At 33.9% G+C, this 21,823-nt stretch overlaps 1 protein-coding gene across 1 annotated transcript in view; it reads right to left on the minus strand.

The window, feature by feature from the left end:
* The window catches only part of THSD7A (thrombospondin type 1 domain containing 7A), a 226,359-nt gene that overhangs the window by 76,211 nt on the left and 128,325 nt on the right, over window positions 1–21,823 (minus strand). The window contains 3 exon segments of the mRNA XM_045564151.1: window positions 2,751–2,866; window positions 7,147–7,381; window positions 19,813–20,007. Of these exon segments, the coding sequence (XP_045420107.1) occupies window positions 2,751–2,866; window positions 7,147–7,381; window positions 19,813–20,007 (546 nt within the window).

The raw sequence follows: 21,823 nt of genomic DNA on the forward strand, positions 1-21,823 counted from the left end.
GGCTGGTCTCAAACACCTGAACTCAAGTGATCCTCCCACCTTGGCTTCCCAGAGTGCTAGGATTACAGGAGTGAGCCACCACACCCAGCCCAAGTTCTATTAATATATTTTAAATGAGATCAAAGCAAGTAATGTAAATTTAATTTTTTGTTGAATGTCTTTTGTTCCTTGTGTAAACAAATTATACTACTATAAAGTATTTGACCACTCTGTGCTCATAATTGTTTTCCATATTTTGAGAAATATAGAAAAATAAAAGAAAAATAGTGAGAAAAAAAAAGCTTCCTTGAGTTCAGGGACTGTGTTTTCTCTACAAGCCTGTCGGTATGCTAGTTATATACAGGAATCAATAAATAATTCATTCAGTATTTATGCATATATGCACATATGAGTATTAATTGAGTTAACACATGTGTAGCATTCTCAATCTATTTATTCCCTCATCTCTCTGCTAAAAAGTTTTTAAAAGTGTATAATATTCTTCACATAATTTCTTTATTTTATAAATGATCAAACAGAAAAGAGTAAATAATTTTCTTAGTACTATAAAAATCACAAACTTAAAAATCACGTTATTTGATTTTCAAGTATGGTATTTTTATGAGTAAGAAACCTCTATTTTTTAATTTCATTTCCAGACCCATATAATACAGAACACAGTCACAAATGCATTTTCAAGAATTTCCAGAGGAAAATTCATAGGCTATTAAGATGGTTCTTAGTTCTTGGATACATTCCAATATCCCAAATTATTTTCAAATAAATGTCTAAAGAAATGAGAACAATTCTGATTCCTCATTTTTATGAGTAACTATTCTAGGATTAATTTAATGAAATCTTTTCTGTCCTTTTTTAACTTTATTTCTTTGAGGTACTTTAGACCAAGTCAACTTTTATTTTAAAGTACTTTACACAGTACAAGGAAATATCCAACGTAAGGAAAGGCAGACTTCCCACTTTCAAAAAATGCACTTAAGATTTATGTTAAATCATTAACAATTTGGTTATAAATGTAACTGTATGTATTTTGAAATTATTAGTAAATGACCTTATCGTATACTAACACAAAAGATCAGGTATAAGAACATCAAGAATAAAATTTGCAAGAGTATTAATTCCATGTAATAAACTTTTTAACTGAAGTAATGAATAACCAACAATTACCACAGAAATATTAACCTATAAGAAAGTACAATTCTATTGCCAACTGTGGTAAAACCAAGGTATATCGTATGCTGTTTAGCTTTTAAGAAAATAAAAGAATAAAGGAAGAAAATCAGGATAAAAATGCCAGACAACGCCAACGTATAGTAAGGTTATGCCATTAAGATTTTTTAACAAGTTAATTCTTATAACTCTGTTTTTTCCTCAAAAGTAATTTAAATGTCTTAAAAGATTTTTAAAATAAAAATTTCTATTATTGATCATTTTTATGTGCTATATCAAGAGTACTCCATAGAAAAAGCATAAAAAGGAAATCATGTTTCAAATATATAAAATGATAATCACATTGTAAAAAAAAAATCATTGTTAAATTTATAATATCTAAATGATTTAAATAAATTTGGTCAATTTAAAATAATTGTTAAACCAAGAGCTAATTCTTAACTGAATCTCTCTAGTGAGAGTCAAGAGCATATATAAAATAAAAGCACAAAGGGAATTCAAGAAAAATTATCTCTGTTTGTTAGGAGAGTAAAATAAGAAATAGGAGACAGTGGCATTTGTGGCAGAGAAAATGTGCTCAGTTTACTGCGAAAGCCACCTGGAGAATGTTGATACCTTTGTCAGCAGCAATGAGGAAAGACTCTGTCCTAGAGGGTAGAGGAAGAATTATCTAAGTATCTGGTTTGATACTAAGGTATCTCTGTAAGTAATAAAAACAAAACTAAACTAAACTGAGAACAAATACTTATCTTGTAAATGCCTCATGGCACATTACATATTGACAGGGAAACAATTTGGTCATTGCTCTCTTTCTTTTATTCCTGTCTTTGGAGCTGCATATGATCCTATACTATTTCTTGCCATCAAATAGGCTGAAAGCCACATATATTGATAAGAGTACTGTTTATTCTTCTTCTTTTTTTTTTAGGAAAAAACCCCCAAAGTTTATTCATATACATATGGAAGCATAAAAGAAGTAGCTCTCCAAACAGCTGAAGATGGAGATTATATATATAACTTAACAGGAGGGGGAGGGAAGAAAACGCTTCTACAAATGGGTTTCTAGGGGAACAAATGAGAGAGAAAATTTGTGATGATGTTTGTTTATGCAGGTGTGAGAGGTCTTGTTCTGGGTTTTTTTTTTTTTTTTTCCATGATCATAAAAATCCCCTAGAGAGGGCTTCTATGGCAGCCTCATTCTCCGAAGTTTCTACTTTTATAGAGATAAGGAAAGCTCTGAAAAGTCTTCTTTCTGCATCTCTTTGACTCTCAAGCTGTCTTTACAACACTTCCTTTTAGAATTAATGCAAAAGTAAACATTATTAATATAATGAAGTCTAGAATCCTATCACTTTAATCTGTGTCATAAAATTTCAAGTCAGTCTTTTGTATAAAACTAATTTGTTTGATATTCTAAAGCTATGTTATTTTTTAGAGGGAAACAAAATTTTATGGCATGCATGCCAAACCAGGATCACCCAGCCCCGTGCAAGACTCACAAACATCACTCAGCCAGAAAATCTCGAAAGCCCCATTGAGTGGGATTTCTAGGTGAATAGCCTCCAGAACTCTGCAGACCATACCTTCCTTACACGAGGAGGGGCACGATGTCCAGTCACTATATGGGGTCACAATACAGTCCTTCTTACAGGGAAGCAGGCAAGGCCTCACTGTTTCAGGCCGAAGGCTTTCAGGACACCTAGAAAAAGCAAAAGGAAATGATCAGCTTCTCTAGTAAGCCAGAAAACCAGATAATTTAATTTCTTTAAGATTTTCATTGCTAAAATTGCAAAAGTAGAAACCAATCTGTATTATTTAACTTCCAGCAGCCTTTTTACTTTTGACAACAACCACACAACTAAATGAATTCTTTCAAGCTGGACCTCAATAGAGCTTCCCAAGGCAGGATGTGTAGATTTCCTAATAGCAATTATGCTATCTAGAATAATATATGACAATTATACCTTATCATCCTCTAATAATATCTCCATTAATAAATATTCATTTAAGGATCCAATTCTATATCTTTATATAACTAAGTAGGCTTTTTGCCTACTATAAGTTTCCAGGTTATTCTGCACTCTTTATTTTTATAAAATATGTATAGCATAAAATAAATTATAATGGAGTATATTCTTTACACAGTACATGCTCAAAACCAATGTTGTATTAATAGCTGTATATTTAATAATAAATAATAAGTATATAAGTATTACTAGAAGTATATAAATTATTATGATAAGCAGATTTTGCTTCATTCCTGGCTTCACTTAATATATCTATTCTTATTTTTTCTTCCATTTTATCCCTAGTTTTAAATTATGGGACTTAAAATATTTTTTATATTTTTGTAAGCTTTGTAAGCTTTGTAAAATATCTTTTTTGGAACAAAAAGAGTGAATATAAATAAAAATAGTCACTCAGCAACTTAAAGAAAAACAAAATACTGTTGCTTGACATAAATTATAGTAACATTAACTAAATTATTGCTTAAAAAAGATAGCAAAAATATATTATTATTGGGAAGACAAGTGAAAGATAAGAAGGACAAAACACCGGAATGTCTTACTTTATATAATGTTTTCACTTCCTAAGAGATAACAGGAAGCTGATGTATAGGTTTTAAATATACTATCTTGTTCAAAATATATATATTAGATGATTTTTAAATTTCCCAATTTTTCTGTGCATTTTCATGGTCTAATACTACTGTTGCAAGTGGTCAAATGTTGGTCATGAGCATTAACACTAGAAAAATATGTATATTAGAAGAATAAAATAATAATAACATAATTCGTATAATTCAAAGTAACTATTCTGATTTCTAAGCAACTATCTTTTGAGGTCATATAAATCCCTGCCAAGTAAATTAACAAGCATTGAAGAAATAATTCAAACAACCAGTACAACTCTTGCTGGAATAAATTGGCAAATCAGTGGGAAATAGAATTTAAAAATACTCCATATAGGAAAAGCCAAATTTTATGTAGTTCAAGATAAATTGTCTTTTATCAAGTAAGTTAATTATGTTTTCAGACTTGAACTATGAGTGAAAAAAAAATCAACATCATTAATCTATTTTCCTATAATTTCTTTATAGCATGTTGCTGACACTTCATTTTTGATATATCTTGTATTATTATAGTTCTCTACATATCATTTCTCATATATAAATATTATGCTCTATTCAATTATATAGATACATGCTCTCCTCTCCCAATTTAAAACATAACGGTTTGTTTGGAAGTAAATTTGAAAAGTATATAGGATTCAATATTTCAAAACTAAATAAACTCCCTGGTTTACCTTGAGGGATTTCCTAATTGCTATGACTATTCAAAGTCATGAACAACAAAGAAATTTAGCTGTGAATCACAGAAGTAAATGTATTGTTATAATTTAGATTGTAAATCACTAGAAGTACAATTTATTCTGCATTCTTAACCATGAGCCATTATACGGCAAAACCCCACACATAATCCAGTTAATTCTTTTGGAGCTATGGAATTATTGGTCAGTAATTATTATTGACAGCATTCCTTTTCATTGAGGCAGTTTTACAACTTTAACAACTTTAACTGCATGCTCTTCAAATATTAGCCCTGAATAAATCAATGGAATTTACAATGTTATCATTGACAACCTCCAAATATTCTGTTTTAGTTTAGAAATAGCCACAGCAAGATACTTAGCTAACTGTGGAGAACAAAATTACTAACAACAAAGTCGTTAAATGAACACACAAAGATAAATTACACAGCCTAGATTACATCCAATAAAATGAATTCAGACTTCCTTTGGCAAGGCAATTGGCTCAGTCAACATGCTGCTTTTCTCCTTTGTGTTGTTTGTATTTAGTGTTTGTGGTTTAAATCAAAGAATTGATTTTCCCCCAAATCTTATTCAAGGTCAAATTAAACAGATGTGATAGGAGTTGAAGTTTGTTACTGGGAGAATAGATAAGATCAATAACATTGATTTTACCATTGCACAGGAATCTGTTTTATTAAGAGAAGTTTAAAACAAGTTTTCTATTTGCATTTTTGTTTCAAATGCCTAGTACTAGAAAGTATTCATTGAATTTAACCTAGCATTAAGTAAGAAGGGCAATAACATTTTCTCTTGAATTCACAGTATTTGCTTCGTTTTCCAGAATTTTAAGGGCTAAGTAAATCCATTTGATTTAACAAATCTATAGATGTATCCAGGTCATTGAATAAAAGCTGCAAGCACAGAGCAAATTTTCAATGGATTATTGTGGTGATCTGACATGGGGCTTCAGGATACCCTTCCGGTTGAATGATTTAGTGATATTAATCCAGCAGGCTCTTTCGTACATAGGTTTGTACATACATACATCCAGTACTCAGCAAAAATATTTTGCAGTTTGTGTTAGGGAAATGTCAACAGTAACATTTGAAAGGTGATTAACTGTAGAACAGGAACAGAGTGAGTTTACTTATAGAAGCCCAGCACAGTAACACTCTTCATGCACCTCTGTGGTGAATATTTATTTATACCTCTGTTCTTGCTCTAGCAAGACTCAGAATCCTCCAGGACTTGGGACTTCTGTTCCTGCTGCTACCACCATTGAATTTTAACACACTGTACATTATTTTCCTGAGTTAAATTCATAAAAACCTTGGTATAATTCTATTAAAATATTGGTTTGGGGCTACCTATTAAGCACGTGAAATAGCTTCTCAATTTTTTCATATCTCTTTTGGCATATATTCTTCAATACATTTCCTAATTTCAGAAGATATAAACAAATAAAATATGGGGGAGAATATCCCTAATGTCTGGAACCCTGGCCAGGTAAAAATAACTCATAATGGGATTCTTATTTATCCCCCCTGGAGTTTTCCGTATGTCATGTACATTATTTTCATTACTCAGGAACACTAAAAGGTACCTCAAATTCTTAAGAGAAAACAATAGTTTCTAACACTTATTGAGTGTTTAGATTAATGTTATTTTTTTCATTAAATCCTTTCAACAGACTGAAAATGGAAGCCAAAATTAGTAAGGTAGCAGGTTTAAGATCACACACAATATTTAACCACTTGGCTGAGTATTTAGATAATAGAAGGCCACTTTTACACGCATGCAAAATTGACTGTTTTTAGTTTTCTTGTTTCACATGGCTAAGATGATTTGAATTTTTTTAAGAAAATTATTCTGTTTAAAATTTCAAAAGATAAAGAGTTTTTTCTCCCTCTAAGAAACTTTCTTTAGAGTTGACTTATTAGTTTTCTCTAGTAATTGATTAGCCTAGATATGTCATTACTTGTTTTGCTTCTATTTCTCCCAAGGCACATATAATACACCAACTCTTGGGTTCTTTGTCCTCCCCTGTAGCAAATTGTGTTTGCCTTGTTATGACAGTACTCATTCCCACCATAAGAAACTGATAGTTTTTCTACTTATCATAACATTACCCTGTCCCAAGGCTCTCTCTTGGAAGTAAATGGCTTATTCATTTAACCATGGAAAGATATAATGTTTGGCCTCGGTATTTTTTGATATAGTATTTTCTAGGAGAAATGAAAGGCAGATCATAGAAGGCTACTACCCAATTAAACTAGATTGGCAGCCTCTGTAGCCTATGGGTATATAGGAGGTCATGGGTGACCTACAATGCTAGGACTTGGTATACTGTCATTATTGATCAGCCAGCCTAGAGCAAGCACTTCTTTCATTGCCTCACTAGCTTAATAAAAGCAGAAAGCACTATACTATAAAACAGAAAGTGGGTACCAGATAGAAAGATTTCTACAGAATTTATGGATCCCAGGTACAGGACTCTAAAGCTGTTATAGCTTTATCAGCAGCTGACACTCAAAACAAACAAATCTTACTCTTGAGGACAGGTCTGACAAGCATCCAAATGCTCCATTTCATGAAGCAACTGAAGCCTGAGCCAATCCTCTGCATGGTTGACCACAGGATTTACTGTTGTCATTCGAAAGCCCTTACTTTTTGGGTCCCACTTGGCCCACATTGACTCGCACACAGATGACTTTTCTTGTCTGCATGCCGATGGAGCAGGAGGCCTCCCCATTCCAAGTTGTAGTTGTGTTGAAGGACGATACTGAGGTGTCCTCGATACACTGGCCCCAGGGACCAGTTTGCCAGTGGTACACAGTACAAGGATGCTCATTACAGCTGCGCACCTCTTGCAAAGCACTGCTATTTGGACAGCGAACTCCACCTATAAAAATGGACAATGATAGCAGATTAGATACGGTACCAACAGAACCTTACCATTCTCTGTTCCTTGGAATTAACACGGCTAACAACAATTATAATACCTGCCACTGATTTAGCATATAGCCTGTGACCAGCACACTGTTAGGAAAGCAAATTATATGTTAATCTTACCTCATTTGGCATGGTGTGGCTTAGAGTATAAACTATGTGATATATATAATATTTGCATTAGGGGACAATGGAAGACCTTAAAGAAAGAGACCATTGTTCTCCAGAGAAATTGAAAATAAGGTACAACTAAAGCTCATGTGATTGTTGACCAGGAGAAACATGGATACTGAGATTCTGTGGATGGAGAAAAGCAAGTGTGTTTTCAGATGTTACTCCCCAAACTAAAAGTCTTAATTGCAGGTTTTGAAATGCTGTTTATTTTAATGTATTATGTTTTAGGGTGATTAGAAACAGGGTTATTAACATCGAATGATACTTTATGATCTTCCAGACCACCACTGGAAAAACCATCGAGTAATGATATTTTCATATTTCTTCAAATATAAGATGTATTGGCTGTGAAGTGTAACATCATTTAATGTGTCCCAAAGAAAAAGAAAGCTACAAATTAAACTATAATACAGTCCTTTCTGTTCAACTCTAATTTTTTTTGTATGCTTATTGAAATAGCTTTGTATGACTTAATTACATAGTTTTTTATATCACTCTTTGGCATTAAAAGGAAAAGTAATCCTAAAACTTCTTTACATGGAGTCCAAATCTTTCAAGTCACTTTTAAATTTACTCATTGAAGTCTGTTCTCCTATACAGTGTCATCTTCTGTGATATCAAAAGTGTTGGTGATGTAAGATTTCTTAAAGAGTTCTCCCCCTTTGTCTCCAGAATTTTCTTCCAAGACACCGATATTCACCTTAAATTTTGATGCTGTGGCATTCTTAATTGCCCCAGAAGGTGTCAATAAAAGTTTTAAGCAAGCAGTTAGGATTTACTTTCCTTCTTTAATTGGTCCGTAGCTGTTTTTGTTTGTTTTAGCAGAAGCAGCATGGGATTGATATTTCCACCAAGAATAACCACAAAGTTCACATGTACAAGCAATGACAACCATGTTGTAATTGTTGCTTGGCCATAGCAACTTTAAAATACACCCAATGTAAGATGCAATAATTCCAGAGATGTTAAAGTGTAAAATCGAAGTATCTTTTATTCAATAGAATATGGTGTGGGAGTTATCATTCTGGAACTCTTTTTTATGTGCTAGCCACATTATAAATATTTTGTATGTGGGACCTCATTTTGTGTTCATAACTGTCCTGTGAGTTAAAGATTATTAAAGTGCATGAGCCCACACAGCTTAAATAATGTGACCACAGTAACAATGAGGAATTTATAGAGCCTGCTTTCTTACCACTGTGCTATTTCTGGTGCCAATTACGAAAATAAAATGTCTTATATTGTTAAAAACAGGGCATTGGAGAAATTTTTTGCTCACTTTATTGACAATTTGACCTACTAAAACTTATGCAGCATCTGGATTTCATCTTAGAACAGAAAAGAATTCATTGTTGATATGAAACGGTGGGAACTCTCAGTGTTCATCACCAATATTTGTGATACAGTAAATGGAGAAAATGTTGAACATAGTAAGAAATGGGTTTTAGATATTAGGAAAACAAGCCTCAAAAAGTTAAAAATGAAAGGAAAGGTGATTAAGTCATTAGTGAGCCTAACATGGAAGATGGCTCAAGAAGTTTGAGATTTGGGCAAAAGTCACAAACAAAGCTAGTGGCCACACTCTAAGCTGATCTTCAGGTATCACTTCCCTATGATTAAGGACAACCTCTATTCAGCAAATAAATCAGTAGCAGTTTACGTGAGAACTTAACTGCAATTTAAAATCATTTATTAGTGTCGAACATGGGCTCAACATCAGAATAACCTGCGTTAAACAGCATTTCATTAATGTTTCCTGCTTCAGGAAGGTGAAAACATCTGTCACTGTTCATATCCTATCCTCCCTCACACAGCTCCGTGACCCTGGCAGCCCCTGCAAAGAAGTTTAGGATTTGAATAGAAATGAATCCTAAAACACACTAATTGGATTGGGAGAAGTAAATGAGCACTCCTATTATCCATTCCCCGAGGCACTAGATTTATCTAATCTTAACTTTCAGACAAACACAGGCTAATTATAGACACCATATATACACATACATATATATATATATATATATATATGATTATTTTAACAATTCTTTATATTTAATAGTAAAATTACTGATCTATCAAAATGTGTTTATCCCATTTTCTCTGTGAGAGTAAGTATGCTGTTTAAACTGTGATTTTAAAACTCTAAATTGTCTTTGACATGGAATTGACTGGTTGGCTTTGGAATAAAATCAGAAAAAAAAAAAAAAAAAAAAAAACTTCTACAACATCAGCATAATGTGTCCAGGAACTGCAAGATAGCTGTTAAGTTTACAGACATAAAGGCTATTTATTTTTTTGCCCCAATCCATATTAAAGCTGTATCAGCACTTTTGGTCTGCTGTTAGTAAACTTACACAGATAAGCCCTGATGTGGTCTTAACTATAACAATGAGGTGACAGTTTTGAAAGCATCATTTGGAGTAATCAGTCACTGCAGCATCATCATATTGTTCAGGGATAATTTTAAGGTAGAAAAATTGACAAGTATAATATTGAATTTATCTATTATTTATGGAAAGTTCTCATTCCAGACATCTGGGAATCTTTCCATAGTACTTGGGAAATTATAAACTGTGACCTATGACAAAATTAATAATAAGCATTTTTAAAAATCTTCTTACATATAAAAATATATATTTCATATTACTATCATTTTAGATTTTTTTATCATTCCATCAAAGGGAAAGACTTTATAAGATAATGAAATTTCTGCTACATAAATAAACTTCTATGCTCACATAAAAATACCAACTATTATGTGAAACTTCTCTGTTAGAAATGAAAAAGTGACTTTTCCTCCCTACGTAAAGTTCACAAAAGCTCTGTTAGCATGCATTTGAACAGAGCTATGGTGTTTCTGGTTCTGACATTGATGCCTTTACAGTTTAGAAGATTAGTTTTATAAAAAGAAAGAAATTCTTCTTTTCTGATTTGGATGGACTTTATTTCTTTCTCTTGCCTGATTACTGTGGCTAGGACTTCCAGTACTACGTTGAATAGAAATGGTGACAGTGGGCATCCTTGTCTTGTTCCAGTTTTCAAGGGGAATGCTTTCAACTTTTCTCCATTCAGTATGATGTTGGCTGTGGTTTTGTCATTTTATTATTTTTAGGTATGCTCCTTATATGGCTAGTTTGTTAAGGGTTTTTATCATGAAGGGTGCCGGATTTTATTTAATCCTTTTTCTGCATCTATTGAGGTCATATGGGTTTTGATTTTAATTCTGTTTATATGGTAAATCACATTTATTGATTTGTATATGTTGAACCATCCTTGCATCCTTGGGATGAACCCTGCTTGCTTCTGGTGAATTTTTTTTTTTTTTTGATGGGCTATTGGATTAGATTTGCTAGCATTTGGTTGAGGATTTGCATTTACGTTCATGAGGGATACTGGTCTGTAGTATTCTTTTTTAGTTGTGTCCTTTCCTGGCTTTAGTATCAGCATGATACTGGCTTCATAGAATGAGTTAGGGAGGATTGCCTCCTTCTCCATGTTATGGAACAATTTCAGTAAGATAGGTACTAGTTCTTCTTTGTAGGTTTGGTAAAATTTGCCTGTGAATCCATCTGGTCCTGAGCTTTTTTTTTTTTTTTTTTTTGCTGGGAGGTTTTTTATGACCAATTCAATCTTGCTACTCAATATGGGTCTGTTCAGGATTTCTGTTTCTTCCTAATTCAAGCATGGGAGGTTGTGTGCTTCCAAAAATTTATCCATTTCCTCTAGATTTTCTAGTTTGTATGCATAGAGGTGTTTGTAGTAGTCTCGGATGGAACTATCCCTATTTGTCGATGACATGATCTTATTTCGAGAAAAGTCTAAAGACTCCTCCAAAGACTCCTAGAATTGATAAATAAATTCAGTAAAGTAACAGGTTGCAAAATTAATGTACACAAATCAGTAGCATTTCTATACACTAATTACAGCCAAACTGAAAATCAAATCAAGAATGCAATATCATTTACAATAGGGGCAAAAACAAACAAACAAACAAACAAAAACCTAGGAATATACCTAACCAAGGATTTGAAAGATCTCTGCAAGGAGAACTATAAAACATTGATGAAAGAAATAGTTGATGACACAAATGGGAAATCATCCAATGCTCATGGATTGGAAGGATCAATATTGTTAAAATGCCCATACTGCCCAAACGGATTTACAAATTCAATGCAATTTCCATCAAAATATCAATGGCAGTTTTCACATAATTAGAAAGAAGATCCTAAATTACATATGGTATAAGAGCCTGAATAGCCAAAGCAGTCCTAAGCAAAGAGAACAAATCTGGAGGCATCACATTACCCAACTTTAAATTATACAACAAGGCTATAGTAACCAAAACAGCATGGTTCTAGTACAAAAGTAGTCACATAGATCAACGGAACAGAGTAGAGAACCCAGAAATAAAACCATACATCTACAATCAACTGATCTTTGATAAAGGACAAAAACATATATGGGAAAGGACCCCATATTCAATAAATGATGCTAGGAAGATTGGAAAGCCACATGTAGAAGAATGAAACTGGATCTGTATTTCTCACCATACACAAAAATTAACTCAAAATGGATTAAAGACTTAAATTTAAGACTTGACACCATAAAAAGTCTAGAAGAAAAAGTAGGAAAAACTCTTCTGGACATTGGCCTAGGCAAATAATTTATGACTAAGACTCCAAAAGCAAATACAACAAAAACAAAAATAAATAAATGGGACTTAAACAAACAAACGATAAGGTTTCTGAACAGCAAAAGAAAGAACCAACAGAGTAAATAGAATGAGAGAAGATATTTGCAAACTGTATATCTGACAAAGGACTGATATCCAGAATCTATAAGGAACTCAAACAAATCAGCAAGAAAAACTCAAAGTACCCCCATTAAAAAGTGGGTAAAAACACGAACATTTTTTCAAAAGAAGATAAACAAATGGCCAAAAAACATATGGAAAAATGTTCAACATCACTAATAATCAAGGAAACGCAAATTAAAACCACAGTGAGATATCACCTTACCCCTGTCAGAATGGCCATTAATAAAAAGTTAAAAAAACAATAGATGTTGGCATGGATGCAGTGAAAAGGGAATGCTTATATATCATCAGTGGGAATGTAAATTAGTACAATCTCTGTGGAAAACATGATGGAGATTCCTCAAAGAAATAAAAGTAGACCTACCATTCAATCTAGCAACCCCACTACTGGGTATCTACCCAAAGGAAAAGAAATTAAAATATCAAAAAGACACCTGCACTAGTATGTTTATTGCAGCACAATTCACAATTGCAAAGATATGGAATCAACCTAAGTGCCCAACCACTGATAAATGGATAAGGAAAATGTGGTATATATTAAATATAGTACTATTCAGCCATAAAAAAGAACAAAATAGTGTCTTTTGCAGTGACTCAGGTGGAACTGAAAGCCATAACCCTAAGTGAAGTATCTACCCCAAGAATAGATATACAATACTGCATGTACTCATTTATAAGTTCAAGCTAAACAATGGATATATGTGGTCATACAGAATGGCATAATGGACTTTGGAGACCCAGGAGGGGGGCCGGTGAGTGGGGCATGAGGAATTAAAAATTACCTATCCGTACAATGGAAAAGCCTTGACTTCACCACTGTACAATTCATCCATGTCTCAAAAAACCACCTGTATCCCCTAAATCTATTGAAATAAAAAGAGAACCATGTTCAAAGCAATAATTGAGTACATGTATGTTGAGTGGGATTTGCAATGTTTATGTGTGATACTTCAAGGGATACCTAGAGGGTTAGAAATAGTTCCTGCTATGCTCAAGGATCTTAAAATCCAGTGGGGAAAAGAGTAGATGAATAAGACAAGCATACAAATGAGTATAACTCTAGATAGAATGTAACAGTTATGTTAAGAAAGGAATTTAGTATAATTGGGAGTCAAAGGAGTAAGATTCTCTTACTTTTTAGGGACTGAAAAATGCCTCAGACAGAAGGAGGCATTGAGATGAGTTTTGAAGGAGTAGGATTTTGACATGCACAATTCTGGGAAGGGAACGAAGGAAGGAAGGAAGAATTTCATCTAAGTAGAAGAAAAAAATAAATAAAAGCAAAGTCACGCAGGCAGGTGTGACCCTAGGAATTAGCAATATTGATGCAATCAATTGGAGTGTAGAGTTCACAAAGGAAAATAACTGGCAATAAGAATAAGGAAGTGGACTGGGCTCATGTTCTGAAGAGGTTATTATTATGAAGAGTCCTACTATCATGGTACTGTGAATTACAGTTTTAAGGTGCTTCTAACTTTGCCTCCTGTTGCAGTCCTTTGATAGCAGACCACTGCTGGGTGAAAAGCACATTGGCAAGGGCATACTTTGACGGAATTGAATTGGAACAGCATTAGCAACGGCACCTCAGGAGATTCTACTGCAGCACACCTCCATCCCCAACCCCTGTTTTTTCTTGCAGAAAGAGGGAGAAGACTTCCCACCGTAGAGCCTGCATAAATCCTGTGTGCCGGTCATGAAGGAACCAAATGAAGCAGAACTTCCTTTCCAAGGTCAACAGTGGGAGGATGGGGAAGTGACACTATTTATAATACTTAGAAACCAGGGTTGTGTGTATATATACATAGAATGAATCCTGAGTTCTTGAAATTCCTCTAGGAAATATAAGTGCTCCCTGGCACTTAGGAGTAAAAACATTGAGCTGTAAAAACTGAATAAGTTGAAATTAAAGTATTTTTTCCCCTCAATGTTTTGCATTGTATAATATGACTTTTTGAAGACTACTAATTATTTGAGAAAAAAATGGCATAATTCTATTTCAATCTGTATCTATTCTCTGCATGCATAAGGCAGGTGTAAAGGCACATTAATATTTGGCAATGAAGTTCTATCAGGTCATTTTGAACTTTGCAAAAATAAATAGTCTTTCCTTTTTTGCTCCGTAAGGATAATTAACTACACAATGAGAATTAACAGAAGTTGTTATACTCAGTGGAAAACTTTTTGAAAATCATTTTTGTCTTTTTAAATGGAGTTTGCTGAGGATTTACAACACAGGCTCAAAAAATTGAGAAGGCTAAAAATCTAATATCAATTTTCAAATTTTTGTTCAAATTCATTCTACTACACTATTTATATGAAAAACATGCCAAACTTAAGTATTAAAAGAGTGCTTCCTTTTAGAACTTCATAAAATTATAGTAGCTTTTGGAGCAAATCCTACACTTTATACAATACAGGGAAGATTCTTCCCTCAAGGTATCATACAATGTTAAAAAGTGAATTACCAATTTTATTTACCAGAAGTCAAGCCTTAGGAAGTAAAATACACACACATACACAATTTTAAGTGAAAAAGATTACTTTTACCTTCTCCAGTATATCAACTATCTCTAGTTTGCCATCACTTGTGATTTTGTTTCCAAATGACATTTCAATAAGCCTTTAATAATGTGTATTGCTATAATGTTATATGTTATTCAAGATAATGTTATATGTTATCCAAGATTGCATGGAAAGTAATTATGTACAAATTGTTTTTATTTTATTATTTTTTTTTATGTTTAATTTTGAACCAATATCAAAATTTCAGTAAAATTAAGTATAATAATTTTTTTCCTGGGCCATTAGGAAGTGATGCCATGTTCTTACTGTATCACATCAGGGACACAAGATTTTGATTTTATTCACTATTGATAAAGCTAATTTTGGTCACTAGATTAACACTGTGTCTGTCAGATTTCCCCATCAGGGAAATACTTGAGGCTATGTAAATATAATTCTCTTCATAAGATATCCAATTTATTTGTTTCTTTATATCAAGTATGGATCCATGGTTTCCTATTTTATTTAATGGGTTATGATCTGTTAGTATCATTATTTTGTCATTCAAATAGTTTGCATATGCAGCCAGTGGGAGAAACTTCAAGCTGTGTTCTGTAGCCTTTTGACATGTTCTCCTCTTTACTTTCTGGCACAAGATCCTCCAGGCACATCTTGTACTCTTCCTATCCTATCCCTGGAATGACAGCCATTTCTCCAAGGAGCCCTGTGTCATTTTTTTGGAGAATGGTATTAAGAACCAAGATCTTAGTGCTGCTTGTACTTAACTGCATTTGGGGTCTTGCTGCTTTAAGGGAGTAGGGTTAATAAACGAGTGAGTAGGGTTACAGTGAGTAAGGTTAATAAATGTATATATGTATATAATATGTATACATCTATATATATTAATATATATTCACACACTTACATTTATCTCTATCTCTATCTTTATAAATTAAACACCATGAATTTATATTGATAATTTCCAATTCCAATACTATGCCATAGGGTTTAATCCAATTTTCTTTCTTAACATACTTATAATTTCCTTCTCCAGCAATAAAAAACCTGACTCCTATTATTGTAAATACATGTATTTATTTGGTTAATGCCCACCCTCATCCCCCATCTCCCACTGCCATCTCCACTGCTGCACTCACAGGATTATCTTCATCACCACTCTGCCCATAATCTGACATCTGCATCAGGCCAGTAACATTACAGAAGCCTACCTGGCTCTAACACCCAACACTGGGCTGGCAGCCTCAATGCTGGGACTCCCCCTCAATTCTGCTTATGCTTTGACAACTTTTGTTGGGTTACTACTTCTACCCTGTCACACAACCCATGTGCCCCCTGCTCTTTACCCTACTCAGTGACTCTGAAACTCCCTGCCAGGCCATCTCTCCACCCACTTTGGGTGCTCTTCTCCCCAAGGCTGGGCTCTGACAACCCCCTCTGGACCACTGTGGACCCCTGACCTGCTGGCACAGATGCCCAACTGCTTGGCTTTTGGATAGAATTATTTTGGCAGGGAAAGAAAGAGCTTAAAATGGAAGGGAAAGGAAGGAAAGGAAACGGAAAAGAAAAAGGAAAAGAAAGAAATACAGTAGGAAGAAGAGGGCCTTTTATTATTCTATCATTCATTTAAGAGGAACAAAGAAATAGTAAAGACATAAAATCTTCACAGTGGAGAGGCCTGTTTTAGCTACTGAATTGGGAGAATATGGAACAGTCCTTTATCATATATCTATGGGTATAAATATAGATATGGACACATATATACACACAGATACACAATAAAAAGACCAAGTAAATCAGGGGCAAGACCACTAGCCAGTACTCTTCTCTTTGTAGCACACAGTAGGATTATATTCCCCGCCATTCTCCTTGAAGTTAGGTGTAGTTATATGACTTACTTAAACACTGAAGTGTGAGAAATGACATAAATAACTACTAGATGGCAGAATTTAATTGCTGATGCTTTTTAATCAACAGATAAACTCTCTAAGTATCTTCTGGCATGAAGATTGTGGAAGCAGGTCTTCATAAGGTGGTGCAATATTGGAGGACATGCATGCACCTGTTTCATGGAGGACAAACTGCCCTGGAGAGTTAACCAAACTGTAGCTAAATTCCCACGAGGAAGAAATAAATAAACATTTTTTGTTTTAAGCTCCTGAACATCTAGGCTGTCTGTTACTGCTGCACAACCTAATTTATCCTTATTAATTACAAGAGGTTATCTAATCTTCAGTATAATGTTTAAAGGTGAAGTTCTGACTGAGATAAACAAAAGTATAGGCTGCAGCATGTATTTCATAAATCTCGATACACTTTGAACATGGACTTGTCCTGTAAGTTATTTCCCAGAAAATCATATAATTTCATGTTTAAACACTCCGTGTATCATTTTCCTAATGTAGTATTTTCCTTTAAAGTTATAACAGCAATTTTCTGATCCATTGAAAATTAAGATTTATGACACATATAAAGCACTAACCCTTGAAGAATGATAGAAAGACCTACTTTTGTGTAGAATTATAAAGGATTATCTAATTGGCAGGGAAACATACTTTAAAACTTCCTGCAGATATAGTTGCTAACTCATTTTTAAAATAGCTCAGAATTATGAAAGTCTTATTTTTGAATAAGAAAATGTGTTTCAGTATTCAGTAAATATTAGGGACTCAATAAATAGGCTTTGAAGGATAAATTCATCATTAAATATTTCATATAATTAATCAGTTTTTATAAATGTTATTAACAGAGACAAATAGCACCAGATCCCACATTGACAGAGTCTCCTTTATGGTTTCCATTTAAAATTATGCTTTGTAATAATGTATTATATATTTCAAAATAGCTATAAGAGAGGATTCTGATTGCTCTCACTATAAAGAAATGATGTTTGAGGTGATAGATATCCTAATTACCTGATTTGATTATTACACAATGTATACATTATATCAAAACATCAAACTGTGCTCCATAAATTTGTACAATTATGTGTCAATTAAAAACAAAATAAAACTTTAAAATATTATGCTTTGAATTCATGCCCTTATGATTTACTATATAAACAGCTATAACTTTCCAGCATGACTTGCTTACGATGCAGCTACTAGGCTTAATTAAAAATTATTGAAGCCCTACCCTTTCAAACTAAGTGGATGATACATATCAAAGAGCAATCATAAATTTCTCCTTTAAAACATTTCATGACCTTTCAGTGTGAAACATCATGTCTACAGAAATAATGATCTGGTGAGTTCTGCAAGCATGGCAAAATCCTTGCCATGTGACTCAGCGGGTGAAAAGTCACTCATTACTAGTCACACAGCAAGAGTCTGCAGAGTATAATGAATTTACAGGAAGCAGGGTGACCAGAGATCTAATTTTAATGAAGCCCAAGACAAAATATGAGCTGATAGAATTTGAAGTCTGAATATAATCTATTCAAGGTTATTGTGTGACAACATAAGAAATATAATTTTCTCTCTAAAAGGTTCTATTTTCCAATAAATAAACTTTTTTATACAAACAGTTAAATTCATATTAAGGTGATAGAAAAAAGTTTTTGGACACTATAAAGAAAATTCTAAATTTTCTCATAGGTTGATTTTTAAGCAGGGTCTCACTCTGTTACCCAGGCTGAAGTGCAGTGGCACGATCATAGCTCATTGCAACCTTGAACTCCTGACCTCAAGTGATCCTCCTGCCTCAACCTCTCTAGTAGCTGGGACTACAGGTATGAGTCACAGTGCCTGAACAGACACTTTTTATATGTAAAATTTTTGACCATGTAATACTCATGTGTTAAGGCCAAGGTAGTTATATGTTTGCATAGTTATTACATACACTGATAGCAAGTTTGAATAAATAAGAACACTATCAGGTTTCTATCACTAAAATACTTCATAAACAGAAAAATTTGAAAAAAGGATAGATAGACAACACAAAACTCTGCCCAAATTGATTATTTGGGGTGATAAGAAGAAATGCATGCTTATTACAAATAGAAACCATTATCTGTGCTAAAGGTGAATGAAGAGAAGGGTCATTTAGCTTGATAATATTTAAATAACATACACTTATATTCTTAAGAACAAGTCTTAATGTTAAATAACTTGATTTACTTCTATGCTTTTCTCACTCCTGTGTTATTTTCCAGAATGACAAGATTAAGTATGACATTATATCACCCAGTCACACAGAGGCCAAATTAGCATTTGGATAGTAGCTTGAAAGACAATTACCAAGAGTCTTGTATTTCTTGACAATAAAGCTTGCAAGTGAGGTATGAATATGTGACAAACATCCTTTATTCATCCAATAGGGTGAAGTGATTTAGGAGCAACATATTTTCAAAATGAACACAATCTATGGATGAGACTTCTGGATATCAGAGTCTATGTTCAGAAACCTGAATGGTAGAAAATCCTTGTAATTTTCAAACAATAGCTATGCTTGTGTTGATTTCAAATAGAATTTATTATTGGACATATATGCCTTTTTATGTGAAGGCAGAATGTGATTTCAAACGGTAAAACGGACCACTGAAAAGGAAACACCTGGAATTTGGGGAGCCATTTTCAGACTTTTTCACAGGCTTGAAACTTTGGCTTAGAAAGAACTTGCATCACTAGGAGTGTTGGAAAAAGCAAAAGAGTTCACTTTTAAAAGTCTTTCCTCCTTCATTAAAGATCCATTTTCAAGATGAATTCTGGGGAACAGAATCATACTGCCCAATACATCGACAGATATTAAGTCTCCTTGGGTTGCTGGATTTCTGGTAGTTTATTTTCATAGAATATCATCTTATCCAGGCTACACACAAAAAAATACACGCCAACTTCCAAAAGGAACCTAGATTCCTTCTGAGGCTGGTGACTCACCTTCCTCATCCGCATAGGCCAGAATGGACCGTGCTCGTATCTGTTTTCCTTCTGTGGTTTTCCCCGAGCAGGTGTGTGAGCAGGAGGACCACGTAGACCACGTGCTGAGCACACAGTCCTTCGGGCATGGGGCATCACAGGCCACAGGGATGGGGAAGATGGCATCTCTGCACAGCTGTCTGTCAACTTCTTCTCCTGGGAAAGACATGATCACCAACAGTCCATCATTGTTAAATCAATGTAAAATGAGCAGTTGAAACCAGATGGGCACCCAGATAAATTAGATTATTGTTCTCTTGTTCTTACTTAAAAACAAAGCCCAAAGAGGGATTGCCTACTATAGCCAGATGTTAAAAGAACACCAAGAATGCACATGCACACACATACACACACACACATCTCTAAATGAGGCTTCTTTCATTATCAGAAGCATAGATGTGTAGATCAAGCTTTCACACTAGTGAAAGTATTTTTATGCTATGGATACCTGCCATCAAGTAATTTTTATATTTATTAAGTTGCAATAAGGAGTATCAATGAAGTATGTTCCCCTCCTTTATTCCTTTATTGGAGATGAGCCATGATTTACATACAAATAAATAATGACTTATCCATACCAACTCATAGGTGTCTTTATTTACAAAGTCTCTTGTGTCTCTCAGAGAAGTTATTTTTGTATGATTAGCAACCTTTTTCTTTCATAAAAAAAATCAGTTTGTTATTTGGAAATAGCCAGGAAGTGTAAATGACAGGAAAGCATTATAAAGCCCTGGCATAAGGTACTCACAATGGGGGAGGGAGGAAAACAAGACAAGGCAAGCACATGGCAGAAGTAAGACAGTGTCACTTCAGTGCTTAATGGGCTCTTTGTTCATTTCCTACAGCTCTGAAGATAAAGGCCAGATTTCCTAAAAGTTTACAAGACTTCGAATGACCTGGCTCTTATTTCCTTCCCTGGCTCATCTCACTCCACTCTTTCACCTTGCCCTTGAAACTCTAGAGATTGATAAAAAATTGACACTCATTTCGTATCTGTTGGATGAATGAAATGAGATATACAAAAGGTGAATGAGAAATACAATACTGTTGTTGTTAATAAATGCCAAAGGCAACCAACAGAATTATAAATAAATGACCAAAAGAAAGTATGAGAAAAAGTCTGAACTCTGTGGCTTAGTTGGTTAATATGGGATGCTCATGAGGTCAATGGAACACAGTGAAACAACACACAAACAAGCAAAACTTAACCTGCTAATTTGCCACAGAACATAACCATATTTATAGGTGAATATATAAAGAATATGTGCCTTGTACTGAGCATTCCAGTGAGAAAGGGTGACTAACTTTGCCATTCCTTCCAGCTATTGAACAAAGAATTCCAAGCTGTTTCTCACTGGTGGAGGATTAGCAGCATCCTTTTAATGTATATTCCTTTATTCATATATTTGAAAAACAAGACAGAAGATCAGAAGTCAATTGGAAATGCTCTAACATGTTAATAGCTACTAGTTTGCAGGGCCTTGAATCATTAGACAAAATCAGAAGTCAATTGGAATGCACTTATGTGTTAATAGCCACTAGTTTGCAAGGCCTTAAATCATTAGACTTCCTCCCTAGTAAGGGAGGCTCATTAAAATTACAACTGAGTCAACATTGTACCATTCATTCTTTTTTATTTACTATGGTCTGTAGAATCTCTTTTGTATTCTGCTTTTATTAGCTTTGGAGTTTGTCATGCAACTTAATAAAACAATATGCTAGATAGTAGATATATAGGTGGGTAGGTAGAGTATAAAAATCATGATAGTACAGGTATTTAATATTTTTCAATTTACACAATAATGATGACATTTTTCTACTAGACTTTTTGTTAGTGCAAGGAGGGCTTGCATATATCTTATTTCTTTCATCGCTATCTTTTATTGTACCATCTACTCTCTCTCACTTTTGTTTCCAATGTTCTGTGAAAAGCAATGAGAGTTTGGGGCTACAGCCTATAGTTAACAAGAGT

Source organism: Lemur catta, chromosome 11 (assembly GCF_020740605.2).
Source record: "Lemur catta isolate mLemCat1 chromosome 11, mLemCat1.pri, whole genome shotgun sequence".
NCBI classification, from domain to species: Eukaryota; Metazoa; Chordata; class Mammalia; order Primates; family Lemuridae; genus Lemur; species Lemur catta.